The sequence below is a fragment of the Phocoena phocoena genome, chromosome 7 (genome assembly GCF_963924675.1).
Source record: "Phocoena phocoena chromosome 7, mPhoPho1.1, whole genome shotgun sequence".
NCBI lineage: Eukaryota > Metazoa > Chordata > Mammalia > Artiodactyla > Phocoenidae > Phocoena > Phocoena phocoena.
In genome coordinates, this window is record NC_089225.1 from 109006837 (window position 1) to 109022909 (window position 16073).

The 16073-nt window shown below is 44.5% G+C and overlaps 1 protein-coding gene across 1 annotated transcript in view; it reads left to right on the forward strand.

The window, feature by feature from the left end:
- TRPM8 (transient receptor potential cation channel subfamily M member 8) overlaps positions 1-16073 on the forward strand; it is an 87768-nt gene that overhangs the window by 13462 nt on the left and 58233 nt on the right. The window contains exons 3-8 of the mRNA XM_065880784.1: positions 2220-2376; positions 4063-4240; positions 7005-7177; positions 8025-8199; positions 9247-9314; positions 11085-11282. Coding sequence (XP_065736856.1) covers positions 2220-2376; positions 4063-4240; positions 7005-7177; positions 8025-8199; positions 9247-9314; positions 11085-11282 — 949 coding nt within the window. The remainder of the gene's footprint in view (positions 1-2219; positions 2377-4062; positions 4241-7004; positions 7178-8024; positions 8200-9246; positions 9315-11084; positions 11283-16073) is intronic.

The window sequence follows — 16073 nt, forward strand, 5'->3', positions numbered from 1 at the left end:
CAGATCTCCCCAGGGCTGCTTCACAGATGCTAAGCCCAGACCACTCATGTTTCTCTACTTTAAACCCTTCGGATGTCTGTTTCTTGCGTGGTCACTAGGGAGTGATGCCGGACCATGGCTCCTATTGCCTGGTACCCTCTGAGACACTGCTGTCCAGCTTAGGGGCCACCTCCTGGCACTCCTGAGGCTGTAAGTCCCTGGATCTGGGATTATTCTCTTCAGTTCTCACTGCCTTGACCAAGCTGGGTTCTAGGTAGAAAAAGGAAGAACATTACTTTTGCTGTAACGGGCTCTATGTAATGGAACTTTCTATTATTACTACGATGGGAATATTCTTTTTTTAATTAAAAAAACTTAAAAAAACTTTATTATTTATTTTTGGCTGCATTGGAGGTTTGCTGCTGTGCACGGGCTTTCTCTAGTTGTGGCGAGCGGGGGCTACTCTTTGTTGCGGTGCACGGGCTTCTCATTCTGGTGGCTTTTCTTGTTGCGGAGCATTGGCTCTAGGCACGTGGGCTTCAGTAGTTGCAGCATGCGGGTTCAGTAGTTGTGGTTCATGGGCTCTAGAGTGCAGGCTCAGTAATTGTGGTGCATGGGCTTAGCTGCTCTGCGGCATGTGGGATCTTCCCGGACCAGGGCTCGAACCCGTGTCCCCTGCATTGGCAGGCAGATTCTTAACCACTGCACCACCAGGGAAGTCCCAGAAATATTTTTTTATCTTCATCGTCCCGTATGGTAGCCACTAGCCACTTGTGACTAGTGAGCGTTTGAAATGTGGCTAGTGCAACCATGGCATTGAATTTTCAAATTAAGTTAAATTAAATTGCATTTAAAGTCAATTGCCACATATGGCTAGTGGCTACTATATTGACAGTGAGGCTCCAAAGGATTCAGACTTGTCTTGAGGGGTAGAACTAGCGTCCTGCCGCTCTCCCGTCCTCTCCGTCTCCCCTCTCTGTCACTCCTTTGCCTTCTCCATGTATCTGTGCTCCTGACGCCTTCCTGGCATTCTTCCTGCCTCTTCCCTATTTGTAAGCCAGTTCATGTAAATTGGTGCTTGGAGGGTTCCAGCCCCATCATCAAGATGGAGACAGGGGTCACCCGAGACACACCCCTACCCTTGGAAGGGAAAAGGGCTTGAGATTCGGTCGTCAGTTGTAGCAAAGACAGGTGGGGCAGGGAATTCCCTCCCCAATCCTGCAATGAACTTGGGTGGGTGTGGACAGACCCCAAAGGATAGTGGGACAGTAACAGCTAAAGACAGAGGGGAGGAAGCCAACTTGGACCCTAGTGAGGAGGACCCTGAGACCAGTGGGAGCAGCCCCCAGGCTCAGTTAGAGAAAAGGCTAAGGCAACTGTTATCAATTCTGGTTGACTTTTCTTTTCTTGGCCAAACTGAGTGATGCCCCAGGCAACTGTTCTGAAAGAGGCAAGATTTCTGGTGGAGGAGTGACTTTGGATCCAGGTTCTAGCTCAATTTTTATAGCTTTAGAAAATATTGAATGTTTTGACGTATATTTTTGAATACAGATAATTTCCATACTTATAGTAATTAAGACTTTCAGTTGCAAGGAACCCGAGCTAGCTTAACCTAAATGGGGAGATTTACTCTAAGGAAATAGAAATGCCATGCAGAACCTGAGAGAGAGAAGTGGCTGGGAGTCTAGAATTGTTAGGACCATGGCTGGAGCAGGTGGAGGCTCAAGAGGTCTTCTCTGTTTGTCTTTTATCCCCTCCTCTCCCTGCATTCATGCTTTCTTCTTTCTCAGCGGAGATACAATTGTACTGTGTTGCCTGGATCTTCCATGTCACAGGGGTAAAACACCAAGATAGTTTTTTTTTTTTTTTTTTGCGGTACGCGTGCCTCTCGCTGTTGTGGCCTCTCCCGTTGCGGAGCACAGGCTCCGGATCCGCAGGCTCAGCGGCCATGGCTCATGGGCCCAGCCGCTCCGCGGCATGTGGGACCTTCCCGGACCGGGGCACAAACCCGTGTCCCCTGCATTGGCAGGCAGACTCTCAACCACTGCGCCACCAGGGAAGCCCCCGCAAGATAGTTTTTAAACAACCGAGATGATGAAAATAGTCTGAAAATTAGATGCGATGGTGAAATCTCTTTTTGTGTTTATTTAAGCTAATCGTGTCTATTCTAAGAAACGTGATGAAATATTTAAGCAGGTTTAATGAAAGCTATTCCTTCCCATCAATATCCTTCCGCTCAGGGAAAATGTGTGCAAGTGTGGCTATACCCAGAGCCAGCACATAGAAGGCACCCAGACCAACCAAAATGAGAAATGGAATTACAAGAAACACACCAAGGAATTCCCCACTGACGCTTTTGGGGATATTCAGTTTGAGACTCTGGGGAAGAAAGGGAAGGTAAGCAATGCTTTCCTACTTGAACTAGCTAATCCATATACTAACATGGTGTGGGCTACCTTGGGTTACCTTGAATTGTCTAATAGTACGCATGGAGGTGGGAGAGGTGGGTAGTCAATCCAAAAATGATTGCAGAAGATAAATCTTGTGAAAAATCAAAAGCCATGATTAGATTATGTGCCATGGCAACGCTCCACGGGTGAGGACTAGCTTGTCACCCAGGGTCCTTTCTCTAGGCACAGGGCAGGGTCATGTGACATCCACGTTGGCCCTCACTGCTACAAAAGGCCCGACAAATGTGCTTTTGATTCATCATCTGGTTTAGTTTGGCATGTGACATTCTTGAGAATAAATGTGGCCTTGAATAAGGTGACATTCTCCTCTACGCGATCACACTGCAGGCTCTTACACAGGATTCTACAAAGATGTTCTTTTCTTTTTCTTTTTTTTTTTTTTTTTTGTGGTACGCGGGCCTCTCACCGCTGCGGCCTCTCCCGTTGCGGAGCACAGGCTCCAGACACGCAGGCCCAGCGGCCACGGCTCACGGGCCCAGCCGCCCCGCGGCACGTGGGATCCTCCCGGACCGGGGCACGAACCCGCGTCCCCTGCATCGGCAGGCGGACCCTCAACCACTGCACCACCAGGGAAGCCCTCTACAAAGATGTTTAATGATTATGTCAAATGAAAAAAAAAAAAAAAAGCACAACATGAGAGTTGTGAGTTAAGTTTTATTGGGGGCAAAATATGGACTGTAGCCCAGGAGACAGCATCTCAGAGAGCTCTGAGGAACTGCTCCGAGGGGGGCGGGGGCGGTGTTATCTGTGATTTTAGAGAAGGGGGGACGTGCAGTCAGGCACACACGTTGGCAGAGGTTTCTTGCCCGTCACGAGGAGCAGATGTGTCTCCGTTAACGATTCTAGTGCTTTTCCAGATACGAGGAGATGCGAGAACTTGGGCTCATAGAATCTCCTGAGAAGTATCTAACTATCTGAAGGCCTGTTCTGCCAGCTTTTCCCAGAGCACACAGGCCTCATTCCTGATCTCCACCCTGCGCTCCTTTCAGGGTGTGTTGAAGGTCAGCGACCGCAGCGGCTGTTGATTTCATCCTTGTAGAGGCAGATGACAATGCCAATTTTCAGTAGGCAATGGTTAGCAGTCTCCTTAAATCCTCCTGTGTCCTCTGTCCCAGTGACACAGCCGTCCTCAGGCAGCTGGAAGCTGGGCCTTGACCCCTCACCTCCCCAGTCCCTGCCGCTGCAGCCCTGGAAGGTGACCCGGCTCTGTCCACTCTGTGTGTTCCCAAGGCCTCTGTCCCAGGATGGGCCACCACTATCTCACCTCCCTGCATCTCTCCCTACCTGTCTTGTCCCATAGTCAACACTGCCGCTGGAGGACTCTCTAAAATGTAAATCCCATCCGGCTTCTACTCTGCTTAGAATACCTCACAGGTGCTCTACTCCCTTTAGGATAAAGTCCCAAGTTCTCCAGCCGGCTTGGGATGGGGGGTCCCTGCAGGGGCACCCACACCCGCCTCCACTCCACTGCCTTCCTTCCACTTCCCCAAGGGGACGCTCCTCGGCTGCAATGCGCTCCCCTCTCCCCCTCCCTAAGGAGCAGGTAAACTGGGCTAAGCCCCCCCATCAAGAGAACACCTGCGGATCCTGATGCTTCCCCTCTTCCCCACAGTATATCCGACTGTCCTGCGACACGGACGCGGAAACCCTCTACGAGCTGCTGACCCAGCACTGGCACCTGAAAACGCCCAACCTGGTCATCTCGGTGACCGGCGGCGCCAAAAACTTCGCCCTGAAGCCGCGCATGCGCAAGATCTTCAGCCGCCTGATCTACATCGCGCAGTCGAAAGGTGCGTCGGCCTCGTTGCGTCCACGCGGCTGTCCCTGCTGCAGCCACAGGACCTTCCCTGCGGCGGCGGGGACCTTGCGCCCGCGGGTTTATCCAACCAGGCTGCGCAGCGTCTTCAGAGGCGGAACGAAATTCTCCTTTGCAATCATGCGCAGACTCCAGATGCTCTAGAACTGCATGATTAATCATTATCTTAATTAAAAACAAGATCCTTCAATGAAGGGACAGACCGGGAGCTCTGGCCGATGGTGAGGGGGTAGGTGGAGGGTGGGAACACGGTAGCTCTTTAAACTCAGCGTTAAGGAGTAATTTTATGTTTCTTTCAATCTAAATTTTTCACTTTTTAATTTTTTACGTGTGAACTTTTACCCAGAGTATTCTGGCGAATCAAAAAGGAAAGTTTCATTCGTCTGCTCTTTTTTTTTTTTTTCTTGCGGTACGCGGGCCTCTCACTGTTGTGGCCTCTCCCGTTGCGGAGCAGAGGCTCCGGACGCGCAGGCTCAGCGGCCGTGGCTCACGGGCCCAGCCGCTCCGCGGCATGTGGGGTCCTCCTGGACCGGGGCACGAACCCGCGTCCCCTGTATCGGCAGGCGGACTCCCAACCACTGTGCCACCAGGGAAGCCCTCATCTGCTCTTTAATTTTGGGATCAGTGGTGTGTTTTGGAAATCGTGTTAGTGCCTGGCGGGTTGTAAGCACCATGTAATTGTCTGATGGAGACCAAAACAAAAACCCTGGCTTTGTTATTTGAAATATTCAGCTTATTTTTTTCTTTTTAACTTTTTATTATAAAAAATGTCAGACCTACAGAAGAGTTGGAAGAATAATACAAGGAATATCTGTACCCCCTTCACTTAGGCTCACTAATTGTTAACATTTTCCCATATTAATCTTCTCTCTCTCTGTAAATATCCACATATTATGGTTTTAAAAAAAATCACTGAGAGTAAATTTTAGGTATCATAACCCTTAGTGCCTAAATATGTGAGCATCGCTGAAGAACAGGGGTGTTCTCTCAGATAACCCGATGCAACTATCAAACCTGAGAAAGTTAACCTTGACCTACACTGTTGTCTAACAAACAGTCCTTGGTTTCGTTTTGCTAATTATCCTAACAATGTCTTCAGAGAAAAAAAATTTTTTTTCTCTGTCTGGATTCCAATCCATTTAGCTTTTCATATCATAGGAAACTGAAAACCTTTCTTTCATCTGGAACTACTTTTTAGCTTTTTTCAGTCTTTCAGGACATTTTTGAAGAGTATAGGCAAATTGTTTTTGCAGCCTTATTTCCATTTGAGTTTAACTAGAATGTTAAACTCTAATTTCAAGATTAGATTCTATTTATCAAAGCCTAACCTTTATTTTATTAGTTTATCTAAGGCTAACATTTTAAAAACTTCTGTATTAAGAATATTAGTTGACAGAACTAAGGAAGCATGTCTTGTTTTAGATGTTTTTCCTTAATGTCAAGAAGAAACTGTGGCACCCCTCCCCCATTTATTCTTAATTTCCTGACCAGTCAGAGGGGACCACACAGTAGGTAGTTACTTTGTTATGAAACCCAGCAACTCAACTTCCTTACTACTAGATCTGAACATACATCATTCATTCATTCAGCAAATACTTCTTAAATGCCTGCTATGTGTCAGGAATTGTTTTAGGTGCTGGGAATAGAGTAGAACAAAGCAGACAAAAGTCCCCAGGGCTGGGATATCTACATAGATTAAGTGAGGGGCCAGAGCAGGGAGGTTACTTGTCTCCTTGTGGGGAGCTACTATGCCTCCCATTGCCTCATTTGAAAGGGGGATGTTGACAACTGAAATCTGTCTGCAGGAAGGAGGCTGGCTGCCAAGGGGTCTGGGTTCACATCCAGTGAGAGCTGGCTGAAGGAACTGGGTCTGAAACTTCTAAGAACTACATCACATTTACCTTAAAATATTGGAAGGACTTTTATGTGGGAGAGGGCTAAATTAGTTCATCATCAGGAAGACTGTAGCAAAAGTAGAGAATGGAGACAAAAATGAACAAAAGGACTTTCTAGCAGCTGGGGGAGGGGGCTTGCTTCGGGACTCCTGAGGCTTCCATTACCAGAGCTAATCAGGGGAGGCTGGTGACCCAGCCTCAGGCTGGATTCCTGTGTGGGTAACATATTAGACTAGGGGCATTTCCAACTTTAGATTCTATTATTATGTGAGGGAATATTTTGTAGGTATTATTTACTTCAATTTTGAAAACAAAAACAAAACTGTGCAACACCTTTGACACTGCAAAAATCATCAAATAAAAATCTTAAAATACCAGTGTGCAAAAGTGTGTAATTGTAAAGTTAAATCGTAGGCACCAGGGTCATGCCAGGAAGGTCACCGGGATCCCTGAGGGGGCTCTGGGAGCGCAGCGCTCCGCTTTCCATGATGACACTGCCTAACTTGCTCAAAGGCTCAGGCCAGGCATTCATTACCCATAAAAAGATCTACCCGAGAGGCTGGTTAAAGAGGCAGGTTCCCTGGTCCCACCTCCCAGAGAGTCTGATGATGTGGGTCTAGAGTGCGGTCCAGAATCCGTATTGTTTTTAAACCAGAATCTCTTAGAAACTTGGAGATCTTCTTCTCCTTCCTTTCTATATGGTCAGAGGTCAAGCCCAGTGCAAAGTGTGGCCAGTAATGCCGCGTCCTAGTGCTCACGGGTGGGGCTTCTTTAGGGGTCGAGCAAAGGATGGGAAACTTACGAGGAGCCAGCTGAGCGTTTGTTCTTCTCTCTTGTTGACAGGTGCCTGGATTCTCACTGGAGGCACCCATTATGGGCTGATGAAGTACATTGGAGAGGTAGTGAGAGATAACACCATCAGCAGGAATTCAGAGGAGAACATAGTGGCCATCGGCATCGCGGCTTGGGGCATGGTCTCCAACAGGGACACCCTCATCAGGAGTTGTGATGTCGAGGTATGGGCTGGACGTGAGGGGGTCTGCGGGGTCACGAGGCAGAAAGACCATGGCACAGGGCTCTGGCCTGAACCCTGGGGCTCTGGGATGGAGTCAGCTCATAAGGAAGTCAACCTTACAATGTTGCTTTGGAACCTCAGGGTGACATAATCAAAGAACTCCTGGGAAGGAGTTACCAGTGGATGTGTTTTGCTCATTAAAATTTGTTCCCAGCGAATCCTGTTAGAGTCAGTTCTTTAGTTTTTTATTCTCTGGTATTAAGTGCGAGGACAAAGTATCTATTTAAATTGCCTCTTTTCATGGTCCCGTAACAATGTGCTCCTCAAGGGCTAGGACTCCATCTTATTCATTTTCTAATCTCTAGACGCTGTCATAGGTCTTGGCATATGATGGATTGCAGACAAATATGTGTGTGTGTGTATCAATGTCTACCTCTGCCTTATCTAGACACACACACATACAAATGTATGTGTCTGGATACACACACACACACACACACACACACACACACACACACACACTTTCCTGAATGCTGTCAGTTTCAATGAATTTATACTAAAGAGCACAGGGCAGTGGAACAAGAAATGGATTAGAATCTGATTCTTACGCTGCCACCGGTCATTTATGTGACAATAAGAAAGTGATGCAACCATTTTGAGCCTTCATTTCTTCATATTTAAAATGATGGCCTGTACTATAAGATATCTAAGACCCTTCTGCGCTTAGGAATCTGGGAAGAGCATCAGTTGAACCCAAAGGGTCAGCCTTAAGATGAACCTGTGAAAATGTTGTCATGCGTTTTGGCCAACAAATAAATCTCAAAGTCAAGTTTCTCTGTGCTTTTCAGGGATATTTTTCAGCTCAGTACATTATGGATGACTTCAAGAGAGACCCTCTGTACATCCTGGACAACAATCACACCCACCTGCTGCTTGTGGACAACGGCTGCCATGGGCACCCCACAGTTGAGGCAAAGCTCCGTAACCAGCTGGAGAAGTACATCTCCGAGCGCACTATTCAAGGTCAGTGTTTAGGAGGTGGGACCTTAGACAGACATACTAACGAGTAGCAGCAGCGCCACCGACAATAGCTCCCAATTATTGAGTAAAGAGTGGTGAACTCACCCAATTAGGTGTTCTATTGCCAAAGAAGAGCTGTTATATCTCTTCTTTAATATACCAGAGGTACTCCTGCCAAGGTTACTGTGATGTGTGCCCTTCAACGTGCTGGAACACTGACAAAGGCTGCCTTGTCCTACCCTGGTTTGTCCCACCCAGTATAGAGAACCTGCTGTCCCTTCTGCTCGACAGCATTTAAGAACAAATTAAAATTCGCAATGGCAAATTTGCGCTGACAAAGCAATGTGGTTAGCTAGGATAGAAGCGATAAAAACCAACCCACTAGCTTAACAGTTAGGTGGTTTACTTCTTTGGTTATTGGCTACTTCTATATACTAGAACCACCTAAAACATTGGTTTCAAGGGGAGAATGCAGCAGTCGAGTGAAAGCCTGTATTTGCTATGGCAAGTGATAAATAACTCTCTCTCTTCTTATTGTTGAGGTGTGTCCTGTTGTGGAACCAGATTACCTCGTGATCTAGTGATAGACTCCCTCACAGGGACTTGTTGGAGATAATCTCAACCTTTTTCCTTTCTCAATGGGATGTATACAAAGGAAGACACTGATACATGCAATACTCTCACTGGAAAGAACACACAGTTATGCAAACTTTTCACCCACTCAAGAAAGCATAGGATTATGTGAATGAGTGAAAGTGTAATTATTCTAAGGATAAACTTGAACCTGGCCTAATGTATATTAGCAAAAGTCAGTCATTCACAGACTTTGGCATTTTAAATATCAGTAAAAAATTGCAGTGTGACCCGTGTCATGCTGTTACTGGTTTGGAGCACAGGGATGCATCCACTGTGATCAGCTGGTAGATGGTCAAGTCTGTGGGATCTGCAGCCATCACCCCACACCCTGGGCTCATGGGGTCCACCACTTCCCTGAGGTAGGTGAATATTTCTGATGTGCCCAAAATAAGTTTTACGTTTTATATTTTACAGATTCCAACTACGGTGGCAAGATCCCCATTGTGTGTTTTGCCCAAGGAGGTGGGAAAGAGACTTTGAAAGTGAGTCTTGGTTTGGTTTTCTAGAAGATCAGTCAACGAGCTTACTCCACAAATTTGCATTTTCAGGGCTTTGGGGTTCACCTAATCTAACACGACTAATTTCTTTTCTACAGCAAATAGGTAGCATTTTCCCAATCACACAGTGTTGCCCTAATAGGCTGAAGTTGTTTCCTCAGCTGAGAAAATTTAGGAAGAGAGTTTGTAGCAACGTGAATAGTCCGTGCACTTACTGCTCTCTTTGGCCATCAACCTGCCAAAGAGAAGGCTTGACATGAACTCACAGGACTTAGGGATCATAATCAGCGTGTGTGTTGGAAAACCATGGCCACCCCATGATCATATACACCTGCAGTTACAGGAAATTTCTGGCAGAGTTATTTGGAATCATAATCTAATGCTTCTCTCTGTTTATTCTTTTCTGTAACAATGATTCATTCATCCATCATTCATCAACGTGCATTCATTCATCAACAGGTACTTATTAAGCACCTGAAGACTTTTCAGAGAGAAATTAAAATAGAGATTTTTTCCCAGTGTGAAACAGTATGGAAATGCTTGAAGAAGCAGTCACATTACAGAGGAAGAGAGATGGAGAAAACGTAATCGAAGATGGTTCCATTTATTATCTCTCAGATTTTAGATTTAGAATGATGGTTTCCAGCAAGCTGCTCCTGGCCTACAGTACTGCATTTCTATAGCATTTCCCACAAGGTCTGTTCAGCCAATTCACCACCCACAGAACCCACAGGAGAGAGGAGCGAGGGAAGAGAGACTGCCTGCTGAACACTTCTTCCTTCAGCTCACTCTCTTATCATCCCCACTTCTGCCCCAGTGCAGCCCCGACACCCACCTGGAGCACAGGTAGTGAGGTGAAGATGGATCTCACCCTGATTTGATGAAGGCACCACACTCTTTATGGCCAACGTCTTCTCTCAGGAAGACATCACTCCTGGCTAAAGGAAGGGGCTTCACAGTTTCTTCTGTACCCACGTGTACATCACTCTGTTTTGTTGTCAAGTGATTAAAATTGTTCGTACCTGGTTCTCCTATGCTGGTCTCTGTGATTTTTATCAAGGAAATAAAAATGTGGTAGGTGTGTTTATCCAGAAAGCAAGTATATTTTTCTTTTCTTTCAATGGAAGGAGCGAGGGAAATTATTTGAGGACGGAAATATGTGAGTCAACATAACAAAAAATGTATGGCTGCTGCTGTGAAGGTATTTTCATACCTTAAAAGTACGAATATTGTTAACCTCCATCAGAAAAGCTATCAACGACAGTGTTGAGTACCATCTTAAGAGCTGTCACTCAAATCTACGATGTCAGTATTTGGAATGATCGATTTTGTATAGAGGGATTTTTTTTTTTTTTTTTTGCGTTACGCGGGCCTCTCGCTGCCGCGGCCTCTCCCGTTGCGGAGCACAGGCTCCGGACGCGCAGGCTCAGCGGCCATGGCTCACGGGCCCAGCCACTCCGCGGCATCGGCAGGCGGACTCTCGACCACTGCACTTATTTATGGAAAACTTGCCAGTCACACGTGTCCTCATTATGGAGTTTGGTATTAACATAGGATGTCAGACAACTAGCTTACATTTGTGATGCTTAAAGTGGTTGCAAACATTTGGTTTGCTTCTGATTGAAAATAACGCCCCGCCGCCCCCCCACTGCCCCGCCAAATGATGAAGTGCAGAGATGTGTCGATGTGATTAGAACCTCGGTCCTGAGCTGGGTTCTGTTGATCACCTGGTCAACTCTATCTCCCTTCTCCCAGGCCATCAGTACCTCCGTCAAAAGTAAAATTCCCTGTGTGGTGGTGGAAGGCTCAGGGCAGATTGCCGATGTGATTGCCAGCCTGGTGGAGGTGGAGGATGCCCTGACGTCATCCATCATCAAGGAAAAGCTGGTGCGCTTCTTACCCCGCACTGTGTCCCGGCTGCCTGAGGAGGAGATCGAGAGTTGGATCAAATGGGTGAGTTGTAGGGAGTAAGTTCCTGGGAAGGGAGAGCGCCTTCAGTGCCCAACTCCACTCGCAGCTGGGGGTCTTTATACTTTCTCAGTGACTTTGAAACGGCACTCTGGCTCACACCAGGTTTTTTGCTGGAAATTGAAGCTCACATAAGTTAAACGACTTGCCCTGTTTCCATACCTCACAAGGGGTAGCAGATGAGGCTTAAATTCCAGTCTGTCTGTTTGCAAAGCTGATGGTCCTTCTTTTACACCCTGTCAACAAGCGTTGAGCCTTCTGTGTTTTGTAGGTTATCAGCAGCGGGGAGGAAAAAATTCCTGTGATGCTGTTTTAGAAATGCAGATTCTAACTTGAATCTATGTCTAGTGGAGAAGCTGTTACTACAGAATAATTGCCTTTCTAAGTTAACTGACCTGCGATTAATTCAGAATCTCTCACCTTTCCTATTGGATCATATAAGAAATAGGTACTAATCGAAATATCTCGTGCTTCTTTTGCTAAGCCTATAAAGCACTATAACACAGTGCTATGCTTTCTCACCTTTCTCTTTTGTTTCGTGACTGGTGTTGACTTGAATGACTTTCATTCTGTTGACTGTTCAGTTTGTGATAAAGCTCACATTAATACCCGTAGGTATGTTCACATCGGCTCATTCAGAAATGGCCTTTGCTGGTTGGATATTCTTAGGAGCACGTGCTGCCACTTGGAAATTTTCCCGTAAAGGAAATGACAGGCTGTAGACAACAAGAGTTACTTCAATCATACAGCCCATTTCATCATTAGAGTGAAAGGTTGACTTTAATATAAAGAATTTTAAAAGTTCTTTAATTAGCTTGGTATTTCTAAAGTATTTAGTTGTGGAAGAGCCTCAAAGTGTCAAGTTTGGCAAACTGAAATCCTGGAGTAGGGAAGATTATTTTGCTCACGGTAGCCTTTGTCATTATTTTTTTCTTTTACTGAAGTATAGTTGATTTACAATATTGTGTTAGTTTCAGGTATACAGCAAAGTGATTCAGTTACATGTATTCAGTCATATGTATGTATATATATATATATATATATATATATAAACTTTCTTTTCCAGATTCTTTTTCATTATAGATTATTACAGGATATTGACTATAGTTCCTGTGCTATACGGTAAATCCTTGTTGTTTATTTTATATAGAGTAGTGTGTATTGGCCTTTGTCGTTATTTAAAGCAAGCCCGGATAAATCAAATTCTTGTAAATAATGAGAAAAATCAACCCCGCCTTCTAGGCTGACAGGTACTCTGTACGAAATTAACACACAGTAAGACCCTATTGGTTTTGTTTAATTTCACATGAGTAGGCAGTTGGGCGATAATCCCGGTAAGGTACAGCAGGGTCGAAGTGACCAGGAAACAAGTCCTTTCTGGATTAAGCCTCATTACTAAGACTCAGGATTAAAAAATGCACATGCCTCTTCTGTCTGTAGCTGACAGTCAGTGTTGGTACTGAACAATGCCCTGCCCAACAAATGCGTGTATGATGTTCCTACTTGAGATACTGCATTTTGCAGATTTGACTGAAAAGGGTGAAGCTGGTGGTTTTACATGAAAGTTTTTGCTGGGATTTTCTTGTATCTTGGCCAAGTCCAGTTGAGAGACTGACACAGGAATTGGATAAATAGAGAGATCAAAATATCAGCTTCGTTGGTGATGAAGGCCAAGTTGAAAGATGTGGCTTAGGGGTGCAGCCACCATGGGCCTCCTTATGCTGAGCCCCAGAAAGAGACAGATGAACCCACCCGGACAGAGGCAGCCCTGGCTGACTGCTGGTCCCCATCTGCCTAGCCCTAGCCTAGGCATGTGGCTGACAGTGGACACCAGAGCACTAAAACCCTGCAAGGAGCAGATCCCAACGGAGAAGCAGGAAAGGACTGGCTGGGCAAGGCCAAAGTCATCAACTGGCTATGTCACTCCCCTACCCGGAGTAGCAGTAAGCGAAGGGCTGGGGGATACCTAGGGGCCTGATTTGGATGGAGGTCCCTCTGCATGAAAATATATGGGTGAGGAAAATATGTATCACCCAAAGTAGTTATCTTCAATTCTCCATGTATTCAGACCTAAACAGTTTGAGTCGTTCCAAACACATCAGGGAAGCAATCCCCAAGCGTAGATATCAACCTAAGACCTTGTGTGTTGAGCAATGTCCTCAAGGTAACTTCCTGTGATGGATGGAAGAAATTTGGTGGTCAGTTCAAGGATGCCCACAGAGGAAGGAATAGACCACTCTTAATTCACCCACCAAAGATGGCCCTGGGTCCATTCTAGTGACTTTTCTCCTACTCCTTGTGCGAGTTGGCTTGTTTAGTCCAGCCCAGGTCACACCCAGAGGGCCATGCCACCTTATGGGTCCCCACATCCTTTATGAAGGATTTTGATTTCTGCTTCAAGAAAACTGATACGGGAAAGTCGTCTGAAGCAGGCTAAATGTCAGACACATTTCACTTCCTGTGATTATATTATTCTTTCTGGGATTCATAGCTAATTCATATTCATATGCTAATGATTTATCATAATTATAATCAAGTCAACCAGAAGACATACAACAATAATAAAAATTAGTCTGGCATTTTGATTATGCACTTGCATGGGGTTGGTAGAAATTTCCCAAAAGACCAAGCCCAAGAGTGGAATTATTAATTAATAAATATATACATTCAATCAAATTTTTTTTGAATTTTGTTTTATTTATTTTTTTATACAGCAGGTTCTTATTAGTTATCTATTTTATACATATTAGTGTATATATGTCAATCCCAATCTCGCAGTTCATCCCACCACCACCCCCACCCTGCTACTTTTCCCCCTTGGTGTCTATACATTTGTTCTCTACATCTGTGTCTCTATTTCTGCCCTGCAAACTGGTTCATCTGTACCATTTTTCTAGGTTCCACATATATGTGTTAATATACGATATTTGTTTTTCTCTTTCTGACTTACTTCACTCTGTGTGACAGTCTCTAGATCCATCCACGTCTCTACAAATGACCCAGTTTCATTCCCTTTTATGGCTTAGTAATATTCCATCGTATATATGTACCACATCTTCTTTATCCATTCGTCTGTCGATGAGCATTTAGGTTGCTTCCATGACCTGGCTATTGTAAATAGTGCTGCAATGAACGTTGGGGTACATGTGTCATTTTGAATTATGGTTTTCTCTGGGTATATGCCCAGTAGTGGGATTGCTGGGTCATATGGTAATTCTAGTTTTAGTTTTTTAAGGAACCTCCATACTGTTCTCCATAGTGGCTGTATCAATTTACATTCCCACCAACAGTGCAAGAGGGTTCCCTTTTCTCCACACCCTCTCCAGCATTTGTTGTTTATAGATTTTCTGATGATGCCCATTCTGACTGGTGTGAGGTGATACCTCATGGTAGTTTTGATTTGCATTTCTCTAATAATTAGTGATGTTGAGCCGCTTTTCATGTGCTTCTTGGCCATCTGTATGGCTTCTTTGGAGAAATGTCTATTTAGTTCTTCTGCCCATTTTTGGATTGGGTTGTTTGTTTTTTTAATGTTGAACTGCATGAGCTGTTTATATATTTTGGAGATTAATCATTTGTCTGTTGATTCACTTGCAAATGTTTTCTCCCATTCTGAGGGTTGTCTTTTTGTCTTGTTTGTAGTTTCCTTCGCTGTGCAAAAGCTTTTGAGTTTCATTAGGTCACATTTATTTATTTTTGTTTTTATTTCCATTACTCTAGGGGGCGGTTCAAAAAAGATTTTGTTGGGAATCATGTCAAAAACTGTTCTTCCTATGTTTTCCTCTAAGAGTTTTGTAGTGTCTGGCCTTACATTTAGGTCTCTAATCCATTTTGAGTTTATTTTTGTGTATGGTGTTAGGGAGTGTTCTAATTTCATTCTTTTACATGTAGCTGTCCAGTTTTCCCAGCACCACTTATTGAAGGAACTGTCTTTTCTCCATTGTATATCCTTGTGTCCTTTGTCATAGATTAGTTGACCGTAGGTGCGTGGGTTTATCTCTGGGCTTTCTATCCTGTTCCATTGATCTATATTTCTGTTTTTGTGCCAATATCATGTTGTCTTGATTACTGTAGCTTTGTAGTATAGTCTAAAGTCAGGGAGTCTGATTCCTCCAGCTCCGTTTTTTTCCCTCAAGACCGCTTTGGCTATTTGGGGTCTTCTGTGTCTCCATACAAATTTTAAGATTTTTTGTTCTAGCTTTGTAAAAAGTGCCACTGGTAATTTGATAGGGATTGCATTGAATCTGTAGATTGCTTTGGGTAGTATAGTCATTTTCACAATATTGATTCTTCCAATCCAAGAACATGGTATATCTCTCCATCTGTTTGTGTCATCTTTGATTTCTTTCATCAGTGTCTTATAGTTTTCTGAGTACAGGTCTTTTACCTCCTTAGGTAGGTTTATTCCAAGGTATTTTATTCTTTTTGTTGCAGTGGTGAATGGGATTATTTCCTTAATTTCTCTTTCTGATCTTTTGTTGCTAGTGTATAGGAATGCAAGAGATTTCTGTGCATTAATTTTGTATCCTGCAACTTTACCAGATTCATTGATTCACTCTAGTAGTTTTTTGGTGGCATCTTTAGGATTCTCTATTCTATGTCATTTGCAAACAGTGACAGTTTTACTTCTTTTCCAATTTGTATTCCTTTTATTTCTGTTTCTCCTCTGATTGCCATGGCTACGACTTCCAAAACTATGTTGAATAATAGTGGTGAGAGTGGACATCCTTGTCTTTTTCCTGATCTTAGAGGAAATGCCTTCAGTTTTTCACTGTT